Raw genomic sequence first — 27,618 nt, 5'->3', positions numbered from 1 at the left:
CCTGAAAAGAGAGACTTATCTGCATTTTCAGTCAGACAATGTCACAGCAGGGGCTTACATCAATCATCAAGAGGAACTCACAGTTCCCTGGCGATGAGGTGTCCTGGATTTTGACCTGGGCAGAGAGCAATTCTTGTACTATCTCTGCAGTGTATTTCCCAGGGGTGAGCAATTGGAAAGCAGACTTTCTCAGTCTCCAATATCTTCATCTGGGGGAGTGGTCTCTTCATCTGGAAGTTTTCAGTCAGATTATGGATCTATGGGGTCTTCCAGAAATAGAACTGATGGTGTCATGTACCGTCCCTTTAAATTCTCTTTGTTCTCATTCTTTCAAGCCTGCCTATAAAATGACGGCACACCTTCCTACAAATGCTTAGTAATTTGTAAGTTTAGCTTGATTCAGGTCATTCCTCTACTGCTGCATTACAAGCCTCCTGATCTTCCTTTCTGTAAGTCTTACAGAATTTAACCTATATCTCTTAAAGAGCTTTGATGTTTTCACCCTGCCTAACTTGAGACTTTAACCAAAGACTTTATCGCATTGAGTCTAAGTGAATTAGCCTGCTGACTACACCTGCCTGTGAGTACCTGGAACATACTGATTTCTCCAGCTAATAGCAGACTCTGCCTGTATCTGTGTAAACTGAACTTTGTCCTAACTGCTGTCAAGTCTTCCCCCAAGTGAAAGCCTCCTAAAGAGATTACTCACTTTGTTGCTTGCTTTAGTTAACCTCTGTTACAGCAGATAAGGAGTTTGCTGTAACGGTTCCGCTCAGGCCACGCTTATCTGTGACATCATATGCGATCCAGATCATCACACATGGCTCACAGCCGTGCAGGGACAGCTCACCCAATTATGATACAACAAGCCTGTCTTACCTCTCTTGCCATCCAGGGTGACTCTAGACAGCTACCCACTCAGACTACTCTGCATAAGACACGCCCATCTGTGATGTCATCCGGCATCCACTTCACGATCGGCTTAAAGCCATGCAGGGACAGAATTACTGTGTTGCCATACTGCTTGCCTGTCAATCCTCTGCTACCAACCAGGGCGACACCTTACAACAACCTCTTAGTGTGATCATTAGTGACTTGCTAACCACGCCCCCACTGACTCATCACAAGCCTAACTTTGCAAAAAGATTGCAACCTCTATCAAAATCTGAACGTTCTAAGTGCAGAGAATCTATTCATAGACTTACACAGAGATCTCTCTACAAGACTTGCTGTTACTCACAGATTAAACTACCATTATCAAATTTACCCGGATTCTGCAGTTGTGATCCTCACATACTAGCAATCAATTTCAATACTCTACCTTATTGCTACAATTGTTACAGATGGCTTCTCGGTTAAACAACACGCTTACTAGATACTTTGCGAGGTCCAGCAATCCCCAGGCTGATTTTGTAGATGCTCTAATTGCTCCTTGGTTGTTTCATCTGTCTTACAGCTTTCCACCTTTTGTTCGGTTACCAAGGGTGATAGTCAGAATCAAGCAGGAAGTGTACTTCAGCTTGGTCTTGCGGTACTTGGTTTGCGGATCTGGTACAGATGTCTAGTTGTCCTCCATGGCCTCTTCCTTTGCGCCACAACCTTTTGTCTCAAGGTCTGTTTTTTTCAATAAAGATCTCAAATCTCTATGGTCAATCCAGCCCCGAAATACTAGGGAATCCTTCTCTGAACAAGGAACATAGCTACTCAGATTATCGTTTCTGCCTTTTTTTTGACTGAAATGATCATCTGGGGTTGCCATATTTCTTGTTCAGAGAAGGATTGCCTGGTATTTTGTGGCTGGTCTGACCTTGTTAGGTGAGATCAGACTGATATACTTTAGAAAAATTCTTCTCTGTGAAAAGCACAATTGGTCTAAAGGAGGCTGATCCCAGGTAGTAACTTGCCATAGAACAAGCTACTGAGCTATTGTTCGTTCCTGGTTGAGTGCTTCTCTATCTGTTTGGTTTGGATAAGGGATTATCCGCCAGGTCTTTAAAGGGCTTATTTTGTTTTGCATCAGGGTAAGATGGTTTTGAAGAACTCTTTGATTTTTTTTTTGCTTAAGGTGGTATCTTATGAAAATATTAATTACAATTATAGTATTTTGAGGAGGAGAAATTGCATATTACATAAGAAGCAGAGTAGTGCATACATAAGAACAAAGGAAAACAGAAAAAGCAAATATAAGCTTATTATCTTTGAATACTAGCCCCTTAAGTATTGTTGCCTACTACGAAGGTGACCAAATAATAATTTAATTTCTGCAAGAGACGTTGCTCTTTATAGGCACCAGCAAAATATTAACTTCTATCAGGGGGCATAACAGATAACCATGATGACTATATTAATCCAGGAAAATCAGATGTTTAATACTAAAGCATAATTTGGCAATCTAGTGACAAACATCATTACAAGTACAGTGATAAGATGAGACTGCTGTAGCAGCTATTCAGACTTTAGTGTTTCACCAAGCAGTGAGAAGGTTAACAAGTATATATGGTCAATACAGTTCTTGACCTCCTGCCAAACAACAATTAGTGTGTTTTTTTTTCAGACTATTCCACTCCACCCTGAGACAGAGGTGAGCTTCAAATCTGGGGTTTGCAAAATTAGGTGCCTCTGCAAAGCACCCAACATTTCACTCCCAGAGTTTACATACAGCTGCAAACAATCATAGGCACCATTCATTGAAATCTTCCAGCGTCTCTGAAAAGTATAGCTCCGTAACTGATATCCAAGGCTATTCAGCCTTCCACATGAAGAGCTTACCGAGTATGCCAGTAAGCGTTACCTCTATTCCCTATCCACAGCTGTGGAGAATGCTTAATAAAGGTTTTCACTCACATCATCAGTCAGCATGTCATCCGTTAAATTATGTTCAGAAGTAAGAGGAGCTGAATATTTTGATACTTTCTCAATAGCCACAAGCACCTTCCCTGTTTGAGGTTCTGTAGCAGTCTTGAGTTACCACCCTCCCCATCTCTTTCTGCACTATCCTATATTTTTGGATAAGGTCATCAAATACAGGCATTAAAATAATGGATATTTCCTCAACAATTCCGATCATTTTGGTTGCAGTGTGACACCATAGATCAAGTTTGTCTGCAGAGGCAAGTAGAAAGCCCCCAGCTCAACATGTCAGGTAAATATATATATCAAATAGCTTATTCTCAAGATGTCACCAGTTCCTGACAATTTACAGAGCCTGTCTCCTCTGCTTTCTTGGCTGTAGCAGTCAGCTCTTCAGTATAGAATAAATTGGTCTTGCGATCCATTCACCAACTGGGGCGCAGGTAGGAGTCTCTAAAGTGCAGCAAAATGTGCAGGTCTCAGGTGTGGCTTTTGCCGTATGCCTCTGTCGGGTTAGACAAGATGTAGATTCTCCAGGCACCCACAGGTCAGGGCAGCTTTTCTGACGAAGATGTTCAGCTGGGCAAGTAGTATTGGTGAAAGAAACACTTATTTGGGGCAATGAAAATTTTAACCTATGTGGAGCTCATTTCAGGCACAGTTTCCAAAATTGCCCGCCCACTGGAAGTTCTCGATCATGATATTTTCCTACCCCCTGCAGGATATCTAATGGCTGAATGGTACAGTTATAGGATTGTTTAAATATACCACTGTTATGAGGATGACACACAAATATACATCTCCTTCAAGACAAAGTCTAATATTGCAGTAGAAACAGTCAATAAATGTCTTGCGGTTGTCTTAAAAAGGATGAATGCCAGCTAGTTGAAACTAAAACCAGACAAAACAGAAGTATTTGTGATGGGTAGAAGATAGTATTATAACTAAGCTGCAACAATATCAACAAATTGGTCTAGAATGTTGAGGATCAAAACTACAAACCTCAAATCTAGCAAGAAATCTTGGTGTTATACTTGACAGTGCACTTTCCCTGAAACATCATATATCAGCCACAGTACAAGCCTCACTCTTTCATTTAAAGAATATAGCCAGGATCAGAAGATCTTCCCACAATCATCCATGGTTTAGTGACATCACATTTGAAATACTAGAATGTGCTTAATTATGGTCTCCCAGAAAAACTACTCACACTCAGTTGGTACAAAAGGCTGCTGCAAAGCTGCCAACTGGTCAGTGAATATTTTGCCATGTGACGCCCATCCTCCACTCCCTGCACTGGCTGACAATAAAATGGTACAAACTATTTAAGATAGGCCTGCTATCTTACAAAGCTCTGCATGCTCACGGACAAAGCTATTTTAAATAATTACTTGTGCCCTATGTCCCAACTCAAACTCTTCAATCAGCACAAGAAAGTTAAATGTGCCAAGAATTCACCAAAAATGTGGCTTGTGAACCTTTAGCCACGCAGCCCCATCACAACGAAACACTCTCCCCAGCACAGTGAAAGAAGCCACTTCTCTGGACATTTTTAAATAAAGATTCCCGACCTGCCTGATAAAACTGTAACTTCTAACCCTCTTATACTAATGTACCTTGCTTAAAGCACTTTGAATCCAACCTGGAGAAAAGCACTATATTATTATTATTATTATTATTTGCTTGAATATGAATTTAAACTAATATATTGTAATAGAATGTTTTGTTAAAGGGATACTAACCCCACATTTTTTCTTTCATGATTCAGATAGAGCATGAAATTTTAAGCAACTTTTTAATTTACTCCTATTATCAATTTTTCTTTGTTCTCATGTTATCTTGATTTGAAAAAGCAGTAATAAAAGGTTAGGAGCCGGTCCATTTTTTTAGTTCAGCACCTTGGTAGAGCTTGCTGATTGGTTTGCTACATTTAGCCTCAAATCAGCAAGTGCTACCCATGTGCTGAACAAAAAATGGTCTGGCTCTAAAGCTTACAGTACTGCTTTTTCAAATCAAGATAGCATGAGAACAAAGAAAAAATGATAATAGGAGTAAATTAGAAAGGTGCTTAAAATCTCATGCTCTATCTGAATCAGTAAAGAAAAAAAATGGGGTTAGTATCCCTTTAAAGGGCTGTTTTAGTAGAAACATTACAAGTTCTAATTTGTCAGCACATGCCATTTTAAAGGGACATGAAACCCCACGTTTTCTTTTAGGAGTCAGATAGAGCATGCAAGTTTAGACAACTTTTGAATTAACTTTGATTATAAATTCTTCTTCATTCACTTGATATCTTTTGTTGAAAAGCACAGAGGTAAGCCCAGGAGCATGCACGTGTTTGGAGCACTATATGGCAGCAGTTTTGCAAGAATGTTATCCATTTGCGAGAGCACTAGATGGCAGCACTTTTTCTTGCTATGTAGTGCTCCAGAACCTACCTAGGTATCTCTTCAATGAAGAATACAATGTGAACAAAGCAAATTTGATAATAGATGTAAATTGGAAACATTTTTTTAAAAGGTATGCTCTGTCTGAATCACAAAATCATTTTTTTGCCTTTCATATCCCTTTTAAGAACTATTGACCCAGCACAACTACTTGCAGGGGTTAAACACATAGAGGGGCAGGGTGAGGTCTATAATGAAGTATTATGGGGATATTATATTATGTAGATATTGTATTGAGGCTTTTTCCCTTCCATACAACTTTTCATACCAATAGGTTGATGTACGGATGCATTTGTTCTGAATGGAAATTGTCTGCTTGGAGCAAGGCAACAACATGCATTATGCACATGTATCTGTAAGCAAATGTGCACTTATACATAGATTCTGCACACAGTGGCTATGCATGTTGCTTATGTAGATATTGGATAGATCTCATCTGTGTACAGCAATGATATATTAGTATATAGCACTGGTTTACAAACCTGTGCTCAGACCTCCCTAACAGGCCAGATGTCTGAACTAGAGCACAGGTGAAATAATCAGCTGATTAGTATAGATGGTTATTTTATCTGCTTTTACCCAAAGTAATCCTGAAAATCTGGTCTTTTAGGGAGGCCTGAGGACATGTTTGAAAATCAGTGGTATACAGAGATCATCCTAGGAAAAACAGGACTTATTCATGCATATTATGTTCATAGAGTAGACATAGCACTTTATCTGTGACACCCAGAATAGTCTACACAACAAATATATAAATAGCATGCATACTGTCACACTATACACATAGTGTATGGCTACATCACAAAATATAAAGATGGGTATACTTTGAGCTCTACATTGCCATCTTGTGGTCAGAAGGGAGACTGCATAATCCCCCCAGCTCAAACAGCATCATTCCATGTAACTGCTGGTAAATAATTGCACAATATATTTATTTATTTGTGTTACAGTGTGGAAATATGGCTAGAGAAGGTCTGAGAGTTCTGGTGGTGGCCAAAAAATCATTGACAGAGGAACAGTACCAGGATTTTGAGGTACCTTTTTTATATATTATATCTTGTTTTCTAAAGGGGCAAATATTATTTAAAGAGGAACTGTCTCCACAATTTATGCAGATATTTAAATTACAAATCATTCATAGATCGTAAATCAAAGCCTCTCTCTGATTGTGAGAATTCTCTCTAATGAGATCTAGATATTAGTGTAAATAATAACAGAATATAGAGAATATAAAGTCTATGTGCCACACTGCAGTATTTTATGTAATATTTAAATTAATTAACCATCAACCCATAATTAAGTGAATATTAATGTAAATTTTAAAAAATATATAAGATCTACAAACATTCTTAAAAAAAAAAAGTTAATTAGCAGATTTCTAGGGTATCACATTTTTATGGTAGTGTTTTGTTGGTGCAGGCACGGTATGTTCAGGCAAAGCTCAGTGTCCATGATCGTTCTCTCAAAGTTGCAACAGTGATAGAGAGCTTGGAGATGGAAATGGAACTTCTGTGTTTGACGGGAGTTGAAGACCAGTTGCAGGCTGATGTGAGACCCACTTTGGAGACACTGAGGAATGCAGGCATGAAGGTATATACAAAAAAAATGTGCTGTGAATTATTAATGCCCCATAACATAGAATGGAAAACACACAGCCCACCCACTCTTAGCTTTTCTTATATATTCCGAAGCCCTTAATGACATATTGTTGTTTTTTTATTTCTTTTTTTAAATTCATTTAAAAATCAGTATTTTTTCATGATAATAAATTCTTTCAATTTCACGTGTCTTTGGAATACATAAACAATAAATATATACAGTTTTCTTTTTTAACCCTTTAAGGACACAGCTTTCAGTTTGCTCAATTGTTTTATGACGGAGAAATTCTGTCATATGTCCTTAAGAGGTTAAATGATAAAAATAAATCTATATGATATTTTTTTTAATTAGGTTTGGATGTTAACTGGGGACAAGTTGGAGACTGCAACCTGTACAGCAAAGAATGCTCATCTGGTAACAAGAAATCAAGATATCCATATCTTCAGACCTGTAAGTGTTCTTGCAACAAGTTGTATTAAAACTAACAGGAAATACATGTTTGTATTCTCACTGCCATAGAACCTCTGTTAAAAAAATAATATATTTAAAAAGAAACATTAAATCGATTTGTTTTAATTTTAAGATACATTCTAGTTGAAACTAGCTATATGTTGACCTTCTTTGTATCACTTCTGATTTATGTTTGTGTGTGTGTAATTGTAAATAGCAGGGCATAAACATATATTTTTTCTTTTTAAGGTGACCAATCGGGGAGAAGCTCATCTAGAATTGAATGCGTTTAGGAGGAAGCATGACTGTGCTCTGGTTATATCAGGAGATTCTTTAGAGGTGCGTCAAATGTATCAGATATTTCTGATTTTAAAGGGACACTGAACCCAAATTTTTTCTTTCGTGATTCAGATAGAGCATGCAATTTTAAGCAACTTTCTAATTTACTCCTATTATCAAATTTTCTTCATTCTCTTAGTATGTTTATTTGCAAAGCAAGAATGTAAGTTTAGATGCCGGCCCATTTTTGGTGAACAAACTGGGTTGTCCTTGCTTATTGGATAGCACAAAAAAAAGTGCTGTCCATGGTTCTGAACCAAACATTTGCTGGCTCCTTAGATGCCTTCTTTTTCAAATACAGATAGCAAGAGAACAAAGAAAATTTAATAATAGGAGTACATTAGAAAGTTGCTTAAAATTGCATGCTCTATCTGAATCACAAAATAAAAAAATTGGGTTCAGTGTCCCTTTAAGTATTTATATGAAATCATAGAAATGTGTTTTTAGTTCCAATAAAGCAATAGTTTCTTAAAGGGACAGTATACCGTAAAATAATTATTCCCTTACTGTGTTTTCAATGACTTGCTATACCAGCTGCAGAATAGAAAATGTATGAGAAATTACTTGTTTAACATTATTTTTGTATATGAAATAGCAGTTTTTGTTCTTTGAAAAATGGGTTGAGATCAGTGCTCCCTCTAATGAAAGTTCTGTGTGCAGCCTAGCAGTGAAACAGTTAATAAAAGAAACATACATTGCTGTCTGCATTGTGCAGTGTTTGTTAATTACAGGGTTCAGTTACCTAATTAACTGTTTCACTGCTGGGCTGCACACAAAACTGTCCTTAGAGGGAGCACTGGTTGTGTCTGCAGAAAAATCAAATATACTTATTTAATCACTTTCTGTACACACAGGAGGTTCTTTATATTATCTCTGTCTCTATTTCAAAGCCCAATACTTAGTACCTGACGATCAAAAACTCACCGCTGTGGAGAGAAATCACACAAACTCTTTAGGATTTTTAATACTGCATATTGTATTATTGACATAAAGAACCCTGCATAGTGAGATAAACATCTCTCAAAATAAAATTTGTGTTTGTAAAATTCTTTGAGAGACTTTGCTGTACTGACAAGACTTCCTTGATCATCTCTCCTGAGAGGACAGCTTATTATCATCAGCCCCTTAGAGAGAACAATTAGCATTTCATTGCTTCTCTCTCCTGCCCCCCCACTGGAAGTGTAATTTCTTCTGCTGGATATGTTTACACAGCTTTTCTGTAGACAATACTAAAATATAGATAGGGATACCACAACCAAAATCAGCTATTTCAAATCTCTAAATAAAGGTAAATTAGCTATTTGTAAACAATTTAATATAGTAATAAATTTGGCAATGAAAATAGCCGATTGGCACAAAGGGCCGCCTTCTTTCGCATTCAGAAGTTCATAAAGCCTTTGAATGCACATCTCTATAAATTGTCTCTGTGCTATGCCTGTGTATAAGGGTTGTTCAAGATGTTTTTGTTTTACACAAGTTCATCTCTTGGCACTTCTTAGGTTTGTCTGAAATATTACGAGTATGAATTTATGGAGTTGGCCTGCCAGTGTCCTGCTGTTGTGTGCTGCCGGTGTGCTCCAACACAAAAGGCTCAGATTGTACGTCTCCTGCAAGAACGGACAGGGAAACTTACCTGTGCTGTTGGTAAGAATGACAACTGTATATCTACAGAATCTGTAAGGCAATTACACCTTTGTGTTTGTCTAAAGTGTGCACTGCCTCCTTATTTATTATATATTTGGAATTTAGAGTTTTGAAAAGTAAAAAACAGTTACTGTGTAGTACATTGTTGTAAGAAATGTTAAGGTTTTCAGTTGCTGTCAAGTACAGTTGGATTTACAATTTCAAACCATACTTTCTTGTACTGTGAGTAAGAATTGTTAAAGGGACATTAAAGTCATTTTGAACTATACATATTGGATACATCAAGAAAGCCATACATTGCAAAATTCACTCATAAACATTTTTTTTTATAAACATTAAAGGGCCACTAAAGTAAAAAATAAATGATTCAGATAAAGCATGCAATTTAAAAAACTTTTCAATATACTTACATTATCAACACGGGGACATTATGTTTACATGCAAACGTTTTGAGACTCCAACACCTACTAAGCATGTGCAAAAGTGCACAGTGTGTATATATATATATATATATATATATATATATATATATATACCTGTGTGTATATATATATATATATATATATATATATGTATTTATGTTATATATATATATATATATATATATATATATATATACACACACGTTCATTTTGTGATTGGCTGATGGCAGTCACGTGATACAGGGGGAGGGAAAACTCTTGTTATCCTTTGTTAAAGAGTAATCCTATATATTTATTGATATATACTTTGTTAAAAAGTAATCCTATATATTTATTGATATATACAGTATATATATCTCCTTTGTTAAAGAGTAATCCTAGGTGAGCTTAGGAGCGTACACGTATCTTCTGGCAGCAGTGTTTATAACATTGTTTATAGCAATGTTATACATAGTTACAAACACTGCTGCCATAGACTATTACAAGACATATGTCAGCCTACCTAGGTTTAGTCTTCAACAAAGAATACTAAAGGAACAAAGCTTGATAATAGAAATACCTTAGAAAGTTGTTTAAAATTGCATGCTCTGAATTATGAAAGTTTAATTTTGATTTCACTGTCTATTTAAGTGTTATTGCATTGTCTGTTTATTGTGTATTTGTCAATTATTCAATTCTACTGTATTTATATTTATTAGTCCTTTTTTGTTAGCAAAATTATGTTTTTTTGTAATTCAGAGATATGTTTATAACCTTTACTGTGGGTAAATATTGGCAGATATAAATTCATTTCTACACTGCCTGCAGGGTCTTGGTCCTGAATCCTGCAGGTTTGCATTCCAGATTGGGTGCAGCTAATAAAACACAAAATAAAAAGTTTATGTAATTTACAATTATTATTTTTTTTTGCCTACACATAATTACACATTTTGTGCCAGATTACGAGTGGAGCGTTATTTATCGCTAACTCCACTAGAAGTAAGCATTTTGCGTGTCGGGTAGCTTTAGCATTACAAGTTGAAAGTAAAACATTCTTGCAGGTTAGAATATTGTGATCGCATTAATGTATTACCCCATAGAAGTCAATGGAGCAAAAAAGTGGGAACAAATCCTATTACCCTACCCGTGCTCACACCAGATTGCATATTCTCAAGTGCGCTAACCTGACATGAAAATATGAATATTTCACATTCCAATGTTCTTCACATAGCAGAATATGTTCTATTTATTCATAATTACATATTTCTACATATAATCTGATGGTATTTTCGTACAATATATATTTATACATAATTATCTATAGGTATAGATATTTACAGATGGATATAGGAATATCTATTTATAAATACATAGAGCATATTCTGCTATGCCCAGAACATTAGAATGTGAAATATTTACAGTACATACACAGTATAACACTTTATTAAATATTAATATTGCATAAATGGTTTTTTTTCATGTTTTCAGCTACTTGAGTGTAATGAGCTCCAATGCACTATATGTACACATATGTATTTATGTGTTTATATGTCTTTAAATACATATACACATATAAATACATATGTACACACACACACACACACACACATATATAATATATATGTATGTATCTCTATGTTAAAGCCCTTTGCCTTTCTTTTTTTTTCTAACACCTATGACCTCATATCTTTGAGCCCTTATAACTTTTTTGTGCAATTGTTTTTTTTAAATAATTTTTATTAAATAGTGTTATTATGAGTGTAACTTTACTTTTTAATGTATTTTTGTGTTTTGTGACACTTTTTTGTTTTGTTTTTGAAATAGTAAATCAGATCTCTAAGGACATGATAATCATTCTAGCATAAATTGCAATTGCACTCACATAGTCACATTTACTTTCATCTTGTAATACGAGCGCTGCATCAGACGCATGCAAACAGCCTCGATAAACCCATAATCTGGCCCTTTATGTGTTGTCTTGTTTTTAATAATAATGTACTTTTAAAAAGTTTGGATGTTTGTATTTACTGTGACAACTGGGGATAAGCATAATTGTCTCAGGGTCCTTGCATTTACTCTGAGGAGATGGCTGCAGTAGATAAAATGCTAAATAAAGAATGGGCTAGTTATACACTGTTCTTTCTTTATATTACAGAATAGTTTTCCTGTGGTTGTTAGATGAAAAAGGCATCACACCAGAATATATATTTATTAAAATCCACATACTGTCCATACTATCCGTTGTACATATTGTATATATATATACCTGTATATAAAAAAAAAAAAGATTGTTGTACCATACTCACGGCTAGATTACGAGTTTTGCGTTATGAGGGGTGTGGTACTAACTTGCACGTTATTCTCACCGCTCACTTACCTGCAGCGCTGGTATTACAGGTTGTTACGGTTGCCTCCAGGCTGGCTGGAAGTTGGACCGTAGAAAAGGATGCTCCTAGCGCTCACCAAAGGAGCAGCAGCACCGTGGACACTATAACTACTGCGTAGCCACCATCAGTAATGCAGACTATATGAACCACCGCTGCTGGGCTGGTATCTCGCCGTCTGCTCTGCGCACTGGACCTACGACCAGGCTCCAGTAGGCGAACCTCTTCCTTCTGTAGCAATCCCTGTAGCTAAGGGAGTATGAAAAACATAGCAATCCCTGTAGTGATTATAAGCTGTCCCCTACAAACATGAGTCAAAGCTGCAAGTTAGAGGGTCAAAAATAGGTCTGATGTGCTGGAGCACACAGCCTCCTTTTTATTGAGGTTACATGCAAACAGGACACTCTCAGGGGGAGGCATAAAATCCCCCATCACACATTTGATATTAGATAGAGAGACACTCCCTTTGACAGGCCACAACATTACTTCAGCAGATAACATTTTACACACAATAAAACAATGCAGACCACCTTATCACTACTAGAAGTCTGATTAGACAATGGGAATGTTTTATCACTAAACTTAATTAGAGCTGATCCCAGCAAACTTGTATTTAGAATGCTTCTTGAAGCTGAACAAAGTTATCTCTGTAGTTCTGACCGAAGGGTCTGTCACATAGCACTTAATGGCACACAATGAAACTGAACCAAGTGGGAGAAAGCCAGGGACAAGTCATTTCACAGGTCTGGGGACATAGTCTTAAAGGGGCATTGTTCACCAAAGTCACAATATGTCCCCAGACGGTTCTTAAAGGGCCATACACACCCAATAAAAGTTAATATGTTTTCAGGGGCACAATCTTCCAGGGGCCATAGTCATGTGGAAGGAGGCTGGCAAATAGGCTTCTCCAAAATCCAGGGAAGCAGGGCAATTTTCCATTTAAAGGGCCAGTTACAAATAGCAGTTTGTAACATATCTCCCCTTTTGGAGGGAGACTAACCAGGCACCTGACCTTCTGCCGGTCAGTGCCTAAGTTAGTCTCGCAACCCACCCACAAATAATCGTTAGCAGCAAAGTAGCCCCCCCACAATACGTAGTACTGGCCTGTAAGTTCCAGGTTGTAGGATGAAAGTGTAGCATCCTCGGCCTTCCTGGCGCAGCTGGGCAAATAGCTGATGGTACTTGGGGGGCAGAGGCCAGCGGCACTCTGCCCTGGTGCCAGCGCTTCTGCTGGGGTGAGGGGTTTGCAGGCCAGTCCTGTAACAAGGACAAGGTCTGTAGGGCAGAGGCCAGCAGCGCTCTGTCCTGATGCCAGCTCTTCTGCTGGGGGAATTGGGGCATAGTCCTGCCCGGTGGCAAAGGGAACGTGGGGGTCAGTGGGGGTTAACATCTTCACTGTTAACCCTGGGCCCAAGTTAGGAGTTAGCTGGGGAGGGGGAGATTGGCTTACCTCCTCCTCCTGATACTCCGGCGGCCGTTGGGAAGGGAGGTCGATGCTCTCCGCTTCCTGTGAAACATGCTGCGGCTGGGGAGAGAGACCGGTTGTCTCCTCTCCCTGGAAGGCACACTCCGGCTGGGGAGGGAGGTCGATGCTCTCCCCTCCCTGTAGCTGGGTCTGTGGCTGGGGATCTGGGCCGCCTGCCCAGCATCCCTGTTGGGCCGGTAGAGAGACTGCGGTCCCATCTCCACCTGCCTGCTGGGGGTCCTCCCAGGACCAGTCTATGAGGCCTGCTGCCTCTGGTATCTCTGGTTGGGGTTGGGGAAGGAGACCGGTTGTCTCTTCCCTCTGCACAGTATACTGCCGCTGGGGAGGGAGGTCGCTGCTCTCCTCTCCCTGTGGAACATGCTGCGGCTGGGGAGAGAGACCAGGTGTCCATACCCTCAAACGCCACAGTTGGCGCTCAAAGGCTCGTGCCGCTTCATTCTCAGTAGCCAATTCCCGGATGAGGCGACTGACTACCTCCTGCGCAGGGTCTGGACCATATCGGACTAGCCGCCTCTTTACCTCTGGAACGAAATCCGCGCCCTCATAGCGACGGATCAGGTTGAGGTGCTCTTCACAGGGTTCTGACCAGTATCTTGTCAGCTCCATGCTGCTGTAGGTAGGGACGCTGCGCAGTGGCTAGCGTTGCCCTCAATAACTTTCCTACGATACCAGTGCTGTTGTGGTGCTGCTCCTTGCGCTAGGACGCCAATCCCACCGCTGCCGCCAAATGTTACGGTTGCCTCCCGGCTGGCTGGAAGTTGGACCGTAGAAAAGGATGCTCCTAGCGCTCACCAAAGGAGCAGCAGCACCGTGGACACTATAACTACTGCGTAGCCACCATCAGTAATGCAGACTATATGAACCACCGCTGCTGGGCTGGTATCTCGCCGTCTGCTCTGCGCACTGGACCTACGACCAGGCTCCAGTAGGCGAACCTCTTCCTTCTGTAGCAATCCCTGTAGCTAAGGGAGTATGAAAAACATAGCAATCCCTGTAGTGATTATAAGCTGTCCCCTACAAACATGAGTCAAAGCTGCAAGTTAGAGGGTCAAAAATAGGTCTGATGTGCTGGAGCACACAGCCTCCTTTTTATTGAGGTTACATGCAAACAGGACACTCTCAGGGGGAGGCATAAAATCCCCCATCACACATTTGATATTAGATAGAGAGACACTCCCTTTGACAGGCCACAACATTACTTCAGCAGATAACATTTTACACACAATAAAACAATGCAGACCACCTTATCACTACTAGAAGTCTGATTAGACAATGGGAATGTTTTATCACTAAACTTAATTAGAGCTGATCCCAGCAAACTTGTATTTAGAATGCTTCTTGAAGCTGAACAAAGTTATCTCTGTAGTTCTGACCGAAGGGTCTGTCACATAGCACTTAATGGCACACAATGAAACTGAACCAAGTGGGAGAAAGCCAGGGACAAGTCATTTCACAGGTCTGGGGACATAGTCTTAAAGGGGCATTGTTCACCAAAGTCACAATATGTCCCCAGACGGTTCTTAAAGGGCCATACACACCCAATAAAAGTTAATATGTTTTCAGGGGCACAATCTTCCAGGGGCCATAGTCATGTGGAAGGAGGCTGGCAAATAGGCTTCTCCAAAATCCAGGGAAGCAGGGCAATTTTCCATTTAAAGGGCCAGTTACAAATAGCAGTTTGTAACACAGGTTTTTATAAACCCGGCGTTAAAAGGCAAGAAGTGAGCGTAGAGCAAAATTGAGCTCCATACCGCACTCCAATACCAGCGCTGCTTAAGTCAGCGCTGAGCTGGTTGTACGTGCTCATGCATGATTTCCCCATAGACATCAATGGGGAGAGCCGGCTGAAACAAAGTCTTACACCTGCAATAAAGCAGCGTAAGGCTCAGTAACGTAGCCCAATTGATTCCTATGGGGAAACACATTTTATGTTTACACCTAACACCCTAGCATGAACCCCCGAGTCTAAACACCCCTAATCTTACACTTATTAACCCCTAATCTGCTGCCCCCGACATCTACATTATACTTATTAACCCCTAATCTGCCGCTCCGGACATCGCTGCCACTATAATAAACATATTAACCCCTAAATCGCCGCACTCCCGCATCGCAAACACTAGTTAAGTATTATTAACCCCTAATCTGCTGTCCCTAACATCGCTGCCGCCTACCTACATTTATTAACCCCTAATCTGCTGCCCCCAATGTCGCCGCCACTATACTAAATGTATTAACCCCTAAATCTAAGTCTAACCCTAACACCCCCTAACTTTAATATAATTAAATTAAATCTAAATCAAACCTACTATTAATAACTAAATAATACCTATTTAAAAATAAATACTTACCTGTAAAATAAACCCTAAGCTAGCTACAATATAACTAATAGTTACATTGTATCTATCTTAGGGTTTATTATTATTTTACAGGCAAGTTTGTATTTATTTTAACTAGGTAGAATAGTTACTAAATAATTATTAACTATTTAATAACTACCTAGCTAAAATAAATACAAATTTACCTGTAAAATAAAAGCTAACCTAAGTTACACTAACACTACACTACAATTAAATAAATTACCTAAATTAAATACAATTAAATAATTTAAATACAATTACCTAAATTACAAAAAAAAACCCCACTAAATTACACAAAATAAAAAACAAATTACAAGATATTTAAACTAATTGCACCTAATCTAATAGCCCTATCAAAATAAAAAAGTCCCCCCCCAAAAAAAAAAAAATCCTAGCCTAAACTAAACTATCAATAGCCCTTAAAAGGGTCTTTTGCGGGGCATTGCCCCAAAGAAATCAGCTCTTTTACCTGAAAAAAAAAATACAAACAACCCCCCCAACAGTAAAACCCACCACCCACACAACGAAACCCCCCAAATAAAACCCCAACTAAAAATACCTAAGCTCCCCATTGCCCTGAAAAGGACATTTGGATGGGCATTGCCATTAAAAGGGCATTTAGCTCTATTGCGGCCCAAAGCCCTAACCTAAAAATAAACCCTTAAAAAACCTAACACTAACCCCTGAAGATCCACTTACAGTTTTTAAGATCCGACATCCATCCTCAACGAAGCGGGAGAAGTCCTCATCGAAGCGGCAAGAAGTCTTCATCCAAGCCAGGAGAAGTGGTCCTCCAGACGGGCAGAAGTCTTCATCCAGACGGCATCTTCTATCTTCGATGAGGACTTCTCCCGGCTTCGTTGAGGATGGATGTCGGATCTTCAGAACTGTAAGTGGATCTTCAGGAGTTAGTGTTAGGTTTTTTTAAGGGTTAATTGGGTGGGTTTTATTTTTAGGTTAGGGCTTTGGGCCGCAATAGAGCTAAATGCCCTTTTAAGGGCAATGCCCATCCAAATGCCCTTTTCAGGGCAATGGGGAGCTTAGGTTTTTTTAGTTAGGGTTTTATTTGGGGGGTTTGGTTGTGTGGGTGGTGGGTTTTACTGTTGGGGGGTTGTTTGTATTTTTTTTCCAGGTAAAAGAGCTGATTTATTTGGGGCAATGCCCCTCAAAAGGCCCTTTTAAAGGCTATTGGTAGTTTAGTTTAGGCAAGGTTTTTTTTTTTTTTTTTGGGGGGGGGGTCTTTTTTTTTTATAGGGCTATTAGATTAGGTGTAATTAGTTTAAATATCTTGTAATTTGGTTTTTATTTTGTGTAATTTAGTGTTTTTTTTTATTGTAATTTAGGTAATTGTATTTAATTTATTTAATTGTATTTAATTTAGATAATTTATTTAATTGTAGTGTTGTGTTAGGTGTTAGTGTAACTTAGGTTAGCTTTTATTTTACAGGTAAGTAAAGCGGGAGTACGGCGGTTTAGGGGTTAATATGTTTATTATAGTGGCGGCGATGTCGGGAGCGGCAGATTAGGGGTTAATAATTTTATTTTAGTGTTTGCGATGCGGGAGGGCCTCGGTTTAGGGGTTAATAGGTAGTTTATGGGTGTTAGTGTACTTTTTAGCACTTTAGTTATGAGTTTTATGCTACAGCTTTGTAGTGTAAAACTCATAACTACTGTACTAACTTTAGAATGCGTTGCGAATCTTGACGGGATAAGGTGTACCGCTCACTTTTTGTCCTCCGAGGACAAGCTTGTAATACCGGCGCTATGGAAGTCCCATAGAAAAAAGACTATACGCAATTTGCGTAAGTTGATTTACGGTAAGGCCAAAAAAGTGTGCGGTGCCCCTAAATCTGCAAGACTCGTAATACCAGCGGTAGTAAAAAAGCAGCATTATGAGGCTTAACGCTGCTTTTTTTTTTCTATGGAAGTCCCATAGAAAAAAGACTATACGCAATTTGCGTAAGTTGATTTACGGTAAGGCCAAAAAAGTGTGCGGTGCCCCTAAATCTGCAAGACTCGTAATACCAGCGGTAGTAAAAAAGCAGCATTATGAGGCTTGACGCTGCTTTTTTACTCATAACGCAAGACTCGTAATCTAGCTGTCAGATTTTACCTAAACATCTGCTGACTTTATAAATACTTCTATTTCACTTGGCGTTTAATATTATATTATAGTGAACACATGAGATTTTGCAGTAAGGCAGGAAAGAGAGATTTCAGAAATAAAGCAGGTGTGCAAAGTAAAACCACAAGATGCTCATCAGCATATTTATATCTTATCTTCTATGTGAAGTGACAACATATGTGACCACAAGCTGATGTGTAGCTGTGCAAGACATGTCACAACATATGGCCAAACATTTTCTCTCTATTAGTTTTAAACTCAGGCTGTAACAATTTAGGACTAGATTTGCTTCCTTAACAAACTTGTGTATTGTGTGGTACAGTATCCTGGTCAGTAATACACTAGGTATCTGGGGCTGTTTTGCGATGGGCTGCTCACATGCAGTTAGTCACCGTTCTGTCACTCATGACATGTACAGAGGATCAGAAATAAGCACACTATGTTGTTGTTTCATTGTAGTAGAAGGGTACATAAAACAATATAGGGGCAGGTTTCATTTTTAACCATAGCTATAAAGATCCACTAAATTTAATACATGGCTAATCAAAGTCAAACGTTTCCAAGTAGGACTTTGGTTACTTGGTCACTTTTTTATTTTATAGGTTCTTTGCAAATTTAAGTGACAGTATACCCCATTGTAATTAGAAGACATTTTATTGTCTTGCTATAGAATAATTTATAAGCCAAATCTAAATAAAAAAAAACAACAACTTTATTTCTCTTGTTAAGTGTATCCAGTCCACGGATCATCCATTACTTGTGGGATATTCTCCTTCCCAACAGGAAGTTGCAAGAGGATCACCCACAGCAGAGCTGCTATATAGCTCCTCCCCTATCTGTCATATCCAGTCATTCTCTTGCAAGCCTCAACCAAGATGGAGGTCGTAAGAGGAGTGTGGTGTTTTATACTTAGTTTATTCTTCAATCAAAAGTTTATTTTTAAATGGTACCGGAGTGTACTGTTTATCTCAGGCAGTATTTAGAAGAAGAATCTGCCTGCGTTTTCTATGATCTTAGCAGAAGTAACTAAGATCCATTGCTGTTCTCACATATTCTGAGGAGTGAGGTAACTTCAGAGAGGGAATGGTGTGCAGGTTTTCCTGCAATAAGGTATGTGCAGTTAATATTTTTCTAGGGATGGAATTTGCTAGAAAATGCTGCTGATACCGAACTAATGTAAGTAAAGCCTTAAATGCAGTGATAGCGACTGGTATCAGGCTTATTAATAGAGAGACATACTCTGATAAAAATGTAATATAAAACGTTTGCTGGCATGTTTAATCGTTTTTATATGTATTTGGTGATAAAACTTATTGGGGCCTAGTTTTTTTCCACATGGCTGGCTTGAATTTTGCCTAGAAACAGTTTCCTTAGGCTTTCCACTGTTGTAATATGAGTGGGAGGGGCCTATTTTAGCGTTTTTTTGCACTGCAAAAATTACAGACACAGACATCCAGCTTCTTCCTGCATGATCCAGGACATCTCTGGAGGGCTCAAAAGGCTTCAAAGTCATTTTTGAGGGAGGTAAAAAGCCACAGTAGAGCTGTGGCAGTTGTTGTGACTGTTTGAAACAACGTTTTTGTCTTTTATTATTCAGTTTTGGGTATTAAGGGGTTAATCATCCATTTGCAAGTGGGTGCAATGCTCTGCTAACTTGTTACATACACTGTAAAAATTTCGTTAGTGTAACTGCCTTTTTTCACTGTTATTTCAAATTTTGACAATTTGTTTTTCTTAAAGGTGCAGTAACGTTTTTTATATTGCTTGTAAACTTGTTTAAAGTGTTTTCCAAGCTTGCTAGTCTCATTGCTAGTCTGTTTAAACATGTCTGACACAGAGGAAACTACTTGTTCATTATGTTTGAAAGCCATGGTGGAGCCCCATAGGAGAATGTGTACTAAATGTATTGATTTCACCTTAAACAGTAAAGATCAGTTTTTAACTATAAAAGAAATATCACCAGAAGATTCTAACGAGGGGGAAGTTATGCCGACTAACTCTCCCCACGTGTCAGACCCTTCGCCTCCCGCTCAGGGGATGCATGCTAATATGGCGCCAATTACATCAGGGACGCCCATAGAGATTACCTTGCAGGACATGGCTGCAATCATGAATAATACCCTGTCAGAGGTATTATCCAGGTTGCCTGAATTAAGAGGCAAGCGCGATTGCTCTGGGGTTAGGAGAAATACAGAGCGCGCAGATGCTGTAAGGGCCATGTCTGATACTGCGTCACAATATGCAGATCATGAGGACGGAGAGCTTCAGTCTGTGGGTGACATCTCTGATTCGGGGAAACCTGATTCAGAGATTTCTAATTTTAAATTTAAGCTTGAGAACCTCCGTGTGTTGCTTGGGTAGGTATTAGCTGCTCTGAATGACTGTAACACAGTTGCAGTACCAGAGAAATTGTGTAGGCTGGATAAATATTATGCGGTACCGGTGTGTACTGATGTTTTTCCTATACCTAAAAGTCTTACAGAAATTATTAGCAAGGAGTGGGATAGACCGGGTGTGCCTTTTTCCCCACCTCCTATATTTAGAAAAATGTTTCCAATAGACGCCACTACACGGGACTTATGGCAGACGGTCCCTAAGGTGGAGGGAGCAGTTTCTACTTTAGCAAAGCGTACTACTATCCCGGTTGAGGACAGTTGTGCTTTTTCAGATCCAATGGATAAAAAATTGGAGGGTTACCTTAAGAAAATGTTTATTCAACAAGGTTTTATTTTACAGCCCCTTGCATGCATTGCGCCTGTCACGGCCGCGGCGGCATTCTGGTTTGAGGCCCTGGAAGAGGCCATCCATACAGCTCCATTGACTGAAATTATTGACAAGCTTAGAACACTTAAGCTAGCTAACTCATTTGTTTCTGATGCCATTGTTCATTTGACTAAACTAACGGCTAAGAATTCCGGATTCGCCATCCAAGCGCGTAGGGCGCTATGGCTTAAATCCTGGTCAGCTGACGTGACTTCGAAATCTAAATTACTCAACATTCCTTTCAAGGGGCAGACCTTATTCGGGCCTGGTTAGAAGGAAATTATTGCTGACATTACTGGAGGTAAGGGTCACACCCTTCCTCAGGACAGGGCCAAAGCAAAGGCCAAACAGTCTAATTTTCGTGCCTTTCGAAATTTCAAGGCAGGTGCAGCATCAACTTCCTCCGCTTCAAAACAAGAGGGAACTTTTGCTCAATCTAAGCAGGCCTGGAAACCTAACCAGTCCTGGAACAAAGGCAAGCAGGCCAGAAAGCCTGCTGCTGCCTCTAAGACAGCATGAAGGAACGGCCCCCTATCCGGCGACGGATCTAGTAGGGGGCAGACTTTCTCTCTTCGCCCAGGCGTGGGCAAGAGATGTTCAGGATCCCTGGGCGTTGGAGATCATATCTCAGGGATATCTTCTGGACTTCAAAGCTTCCCCTCCACAAGGGAGATTTCATCTTTCAAGGCTATCTGCAAATCAGATAAAGAAAGAGGCATTCCTACGCTGTGTGCAAGACCTCCTAGTTATGGGAGTGATCCATCCAGTTCCGCGGACGGAACAAGGACAGGGTTTTTATTCAAATCTGTTTGTGGTTCCCAAAAAAGAGGGAACCTTCAGACCAATTTTGGATCTAAAGATCTTAAACAAATTCCTCAGAGTTCCATCTTTCAAAATGGAAACTATTCGGACCATCCTACCCATGATCCAAGAAGGTCAGTACATGACCACAGTGGACTTAAAGGATGCCTACCTTCACATACCGATTCACAAAGATCATCATCGGTTTCTAAGGTTTGCCTTTCTAGATAGGCATTACCAATTTGTAGCTCTTCCCTTCGGGTTGGCTACAGCCCCGAGAATCTTTACAAATGTTCTGGGCTCACTTCTGGCGGTTCTAAGACCTCGAGGCATAGGGGTGGCTCCGTATCTAGACTACATCCTGATACAGGCGTCAAGCTTTCAAGTTGCCAAGTCTCATACAGAGATAGTTCTGGCATTTCTGAGGTTGCATGGGTGGAAAGTGAACGAGGAAAAGAGTTCTCTATCCCCGCTCACAAGAGTCTCCTTCTTAGGACTCTTATAGATTCTGTAGAAATGAAAATTTACCTGACGGAGTCCAGGTTATCAAAACTTCTAAATGCTTGCCGTGTTCTTCACTCCATTCCGCGCCCTTCAGTAGCTCAGTGTATGGAGGTAATCGGCTTAATGGTAGCGGCAATGGACATAGTGCCATTTGCGCGCCTTCATCTCAGACCGCTGCAATTATGCATGCTGAGTCAGTGGAATGGGGATTACACAGATTTGTCCCCTCTGCTAAATCTGGATCAAGAGACCAGAGATTCTCTTCTCTGGTGGTTGTCTCGGGTACACCTGTTCAAGGGTATGACCTTTCGGAGGCCAGATTGGACAATTGTAACAACAGATGCCAGCCTTCTAGGTTGGGGTGCAGTCTGGAATTCCCTGAAGGCACAGGGATCGTGGACTTAGGAGGAGAAACTCCTTCCAATAAATATTCTGGAGTTAAGAGCAATATTCAAGGCTCTTCTAGCTTGGCCTCAGTTAGCAACACTGAGGTTCATCAGATTTCAGTCGGACAACATCACGACTGTGGCTTACATCAACCATCAAGGGGGAACCAGGAGTTCCCTAGCGATGTTAGAAGTCTCAAAAATAATTCGCTGGGCAGAGTACCACTCTTGCCACCTGTCAGCAATCCATATCCCAGGCGTGGAGAACTGGGAGGCGGATTTTCTAAGTCGTCAGACTTTCCATCCGGGGGAGTGGGAACTCCATCCCGGAGGTGTTTGCTCAGTTGATTCATTGTTGGGGCAAACCAGAGTTGGATCTCATGGTGTCTCGCCAGAACGCCAAGCTTCCTTGTTACGGATCCAGGTCCAGGGACCCAGAAGCGACGCTGATAGATGCTCTAGCAGCGCCTTGGTTCTTCAACCTGGCTTATGTGTTTCCACCGTTTCCTCTGCTCCCTCGACTGATTGCCAAAATCAAACAGGAGAGAGCATCGGTGATACTGATAGCACCTGCGTGGCCACGCAGGACTTGGTATGCAGACCTAGTGGACATGTCATCCTTTCCACCATGGACTGACTGCATGGAGATTGAACGCTTGATTCTATCAAAGCGTGGCTTCTCCGAGTCAGTCATTGATACTTTAATACAGGCACGAAAGCCTGTTACCAGGAAAATCTACCACAAGATATGGAGTAAATATCTTTATTGGTGTGAATCCAAGAATTACTCATGGAGTAAGGTTAGGATTCCTAGAATATTGTCTTTTCTCCAAGAGGGCTTGGACAAAGGATTATCAGCTAGTTCCTTAAAGGGACAGATTTCTGCTCTGTCTATTCTTTTGCACAAGCGTCTGGCAGAGTTTCCAGACGTCCAGGCATTTTGCCAGGCTTTGGTTAGAATTAAGTCTGTGTTTAAAAACCTGTTGCTCCCCCGTGGAGCTTAAACTTGGTTCTTAAGGTTCTTCAAGGAGTTCCGTTTGAACCCCTTCATTCCATTGATATTAAACTTTTATCTTGGAAAGTTCTGTTTTTGATGGCTATTTCCTCGGCTCGGAGAGTCTCTGAGCTATCTGCCTTACAATGTGATTCTCCTTATCTGATTTTTCATGCAGAATAAGGTAGTTCTGCGTACCAAACCTGGGTTTTTACCTAAGGTGGTTTCTAACAAGAATATCAATCAAGAGATTGTTGTTCCATCGTTGTGCCCTAATCCTTCTTCAAAGAAGGAACGTCTTTTACATAATCTGGACGTAGTCTGTGCCTTGAAGTTTTACTTACAAGCTACTAAGGATTTTCGTCAAACATCTTCCCTGTTTGTCGTTTACTCTGGACAGAGGAGAGGTCAAAAAGCTTCGGCAACCTCTCTTTTCTTTTGGCTTCGGAGCGTAATACGCCTAGCCTATGAGACTGCTGGACAGCAGCCCCCTGAAAGGATTACAGCTCATTCTACTAGAGCTGTGGCTTCCACCTGGGCATTCAAAAATGAGGCCTTTGTTGAACAGATTTGCAAGGCTGCGACTTGGTCTTCGCTTCACACTTTTTAAAAATTTTACAAATTTGATACTTTTGCTTCTTCGGAGGCTGTGTTTGGGAGAAAGGTTCTTCAGTCAGTGGTTCCTTCCGCTTAATCCTGCCTTGTCCCTCCCATCATCCGTGTACTTTAGCTTTGGTATTGGTATCCCACAAGTAATGGATGATCCGTGGACTGGATACACTTAACAAGAGAAAAGATAATTTATGCTTACCTGATAAATTTATTTCTCTTGTAGTGTATCCAGTCCACGGCCCGCCCTGTCCTTTTAAGGCAGGTCTAAATTTTAATTAAACTACAGTCACCACTGCACCCTATGGTTTCTCCTTTCTCTGTTTGTTTTCGGTCGAATGACTGGATATGACAGTTAGGGGAGGAGCTATATAGCAGCTCTGCTGTGGGTGATCCTCTTGCAACTTCCTGTTGGGAAGGAGAATATCCCACAAGTAATGGATGATCCGTGGACTGGATACACTACAAGAGAAATAAATTTATCAGGTAAGCATAAATTATGTTTTTTTCTTTCAATAGCCAAACACCACCTATAACTTGCCTTATTTGAAAGATCCAATCGGGGCTTGAGTCTGCAGCTGGCAAGGCTAGTCACGGTCATTTTGTTCGTATTGAGTGCATTGTTCTTATCTGTTAAAGCTAGATAGGGAAGGTTATGTAGTAGGGTTAGCCTTGGTAAGTCTACAGCATGCTTTTTCATTTCTGAGGGCTAAATTACATAATAATTTTTATGTTATTTGTGTAGTCAGGATTATAACATTCAGTTCTGTGCTGTTACCTTGTATCAGTTGCTGTCTTGCACATATCACTGAGACTCTGCAGATTTTATTCAGCTACAACACATGGCTCCTTCACTAACAGGTTCCTCAGTAAAACTAAATATGGCTTCTGATGATGTCACAGAGTGACCCAGACACACCTAGAAGTTGTGGGCAGCTGATCTTAAAGCTGCAGCACTTCTAACATGTAATGATGAGACAGTGTTAGTTCAATGGTACAGTAAAAGCTGCAGTAATCTGAACAATAATGTGGCAAAATAAATAATGCGTTATTTTACTACACATAACTAAAAATGTTATAGTATATATGTTTACTGTCCCCTTAATTTGTTTTGTTTAAAAAAAAGAGAGTTAAAGGGAGAGTCTACTCCAGAATTGTTATTGTTTAAAAAGATAGATAATCCCTTTATTACCCATTCCCCAGTTTTGCATAACCAACACAGTTATATAAATACTCTTTTTACCTCTGTGATTATCTTGTATCTAAGCCTCTGCAGACTGCCCCCTTATTTCAGTTCTTTTGACGGATTTGCATTTTAGCCAATCAGTGCTGACTCTTAAACAACTCCACGAGAGTGAGCACAATGTTATCTATGTGGCATACATAAACTAGCATTGTCTAGCTGTAAAAAAAACTGTCAAACTACGAGTTAAGAGGCAGCCTTCAAGGGCTTACATATTAGCATATGAGTCTACCTAGGTTTAGCTTTTTAACAAAGAATGCAAAAAGAACAAAGCAAATTTGATGATGAAAGTTTAAAATTGCATACCCTATCTGAATCATGACAGCTTAATTATAACTTGATTATCCCTTTAAGTACTTAGAAAAGAAAGACTTAGTATCCTGGATTCTTTTACTTTAGTCCATCCCATCTTGGTGCTATCCTCATCTTACCTTTTTGTGCCTGTGACAATGACATGAGACAGTATGGTAACTTGTTATCCTTGCTTACCTACATTCTATCATACTGAAGAGCTTCTTAAAGGGACAGTCTACACCAAAATTTTTGTTGTTTAAGAAGATAGATAATGCCTTTATTACCCATTCCCCAGTTTTGCATAGCCAACACAGTTATATAAATACACTTTTTACCTCTGTGATTACCTTGTATCTAAGCCTCTGTAAACTGCCCCCTTATTTCAGTTCTTTTGACAGACTTGCATTTTAGCCAATCAGTGCTGACTCCTAGGTAACTTCACATGCGTGAGCTCAATGTTATCTATATGACACACATGAACTAACACCCTCTAGTGGTGAAAAACTGTCAAAATGCATTCAGATTAGAGGCGTCCTTGAAGGTCTAAGAAATTAACATATTAGCCTACCTAAGTTTAGCTTTCAACTAAGAATATCAAGAGAACAAAACAAAATTGGTGATAAATGTAAATTGGAAAGTTGTTCAAAATTACATGCTCTATTTGAATCATGAAAGTTTATTTTGGACTTGACTGTCCCTTTAACTCAACATGTACAATACTTTTATCTGCTGATGTTTTCAAGGTGATGGAGGGAATGACGTAAGCATGATTCAAGAAGCTGACTGTGGAGTAGGAGTTGAAGGGAAGGTAAGAATTCTACTAATTCATTTCTTTCTTTGGATTTTTTTTAATATATTGAAGTTTATTGTTAAAATCCATACATTTTTAATCCAGCATTGTAGTATTATTCTATTAATGTGTTTAAATGCATGAAACATACAGGGATAGATTACAAGTGGCTCACTAACATTCATATATAACGTCCGTGTAAACTTGCATGCGTATTACAAGTTAAAAGTAAACACGAGTGCAAACTAAATTTGTGCTCATCGGGTTATTGCGACTGAAGACCTAATAAAGGGTTAAGGCTAAAATAAGTTGCATTAAACAAAACATAAATACATTAAAATTAACTGTTATACTCATATATACATTATAATAGCAATTATTCATATAAATATTTAAAAAAGTTTTAAAAGGTATATGGTATATGACAAGGTATTTGAATGGAAAGGGCTATAATGTGTATATATACATACATATACGTGTGTGTGTGTATGTATATATTCATATGTATATATGTGTATACATGTGTATGTATGTTTTATATATATATGTGTGTGTGTGTATATATGTATGTATATGTGTGTGTGTGTGTGTATGTATATATATATATATATATATATATATATTTATACTATGTATTTATGTATATATATCTCAAACAAATGCACTCTCAGGACTTTCAAATAGAATAACAAGGTTATCTTTTATTGGAATGTTTTCGGGTATGTACTACCCTTCATCAGCATAAAATAAATGAAATACATCACACAATATATAGTGGAACAAATCCAACACAATCAAACAAACCCCAACATGTATTGTGAAGAAGTGGCGCCAAAACAAGGTGCTGGAACGCATACTTGCGTTCCATCTACAATCAATTCTATCTCGTGCACCCGGAAGTTCAATTACGTCACTTCCGGTTTACGCTGTATTACTCCGGCTCAATTCTAATGGGAAAAAACAACTTTATGACTTATACGTAAACTCTAACTAATGCTTATATCCATTATGCATACTATAATTCACTGTGATTACTTGTGATTCGTATGTGTGTTAATACGGTGAATAAGGTTTTATTTTGTTTACTGGGAATGAGCATTGGTAACCATGGCTACAATCCAACACTTCCGGTTTTACAATCTATTGCTA

At 39.3% G+C, this 27,618-nt stretch overlaps 1 protein-coding gene across 1 annotated transcript in view; it reads left to right on the top strand.

Annotated features, from left to right (window-relative positions):
- ATP9A (ATPase phospholipid transporting 9A (putative)) overlaps window positions 1–27,618 on the top strand; it is a 421,913-nt gene that overhangs the window by 313,099 nt on the left and 81,196 nt on the right. Inside the window, exons 17-22 of the mRNA XM_053693787.1 lie at window positions 6,248–6,331; window positions 6,717–6,887; window positions 7,248–7,346; window positions 7,596–7,685; window positions 9,185–9,329; window positions 26,423–26,487. Of these exons, the coding sequence (XP_053549762.1) occupies window positions 6,248–6,331; window positions 6,717–6,887; window positions 7,248–7,346; window positions 7,596–7,685; window positions 9,185–9,329; window positions 26,423–26,487 (654 nt within the window). The remainder of the gene's footprint in view (window positions 1–6,247; window positions 6,332–6,716; window positions 6,888–7,247; window positions 7,347–7,595; window positions 7,686–9,184; window positions 9,330–26,422; window positions 26,488–27,618) is intronic.

The sequence above is a fragment of the Bombina bombina genome, chromosome 1 (assembly GCF_027579735.1).
Source record: "Bombina bombina isolate aBomBom1 chromosome 1, aBomBom1.pri, whole genome shotgun sequence".
In the NCBI taxonomy this organism is placed as follows: Eukaryota; Metazoa; Chordata; class Amphibia; order Anura; family Bombinatoridae; genus Bombina; species Bombina bombina.
This window is presented reverse-complemented; position numbering and strand designations above follow the sequence as displayed.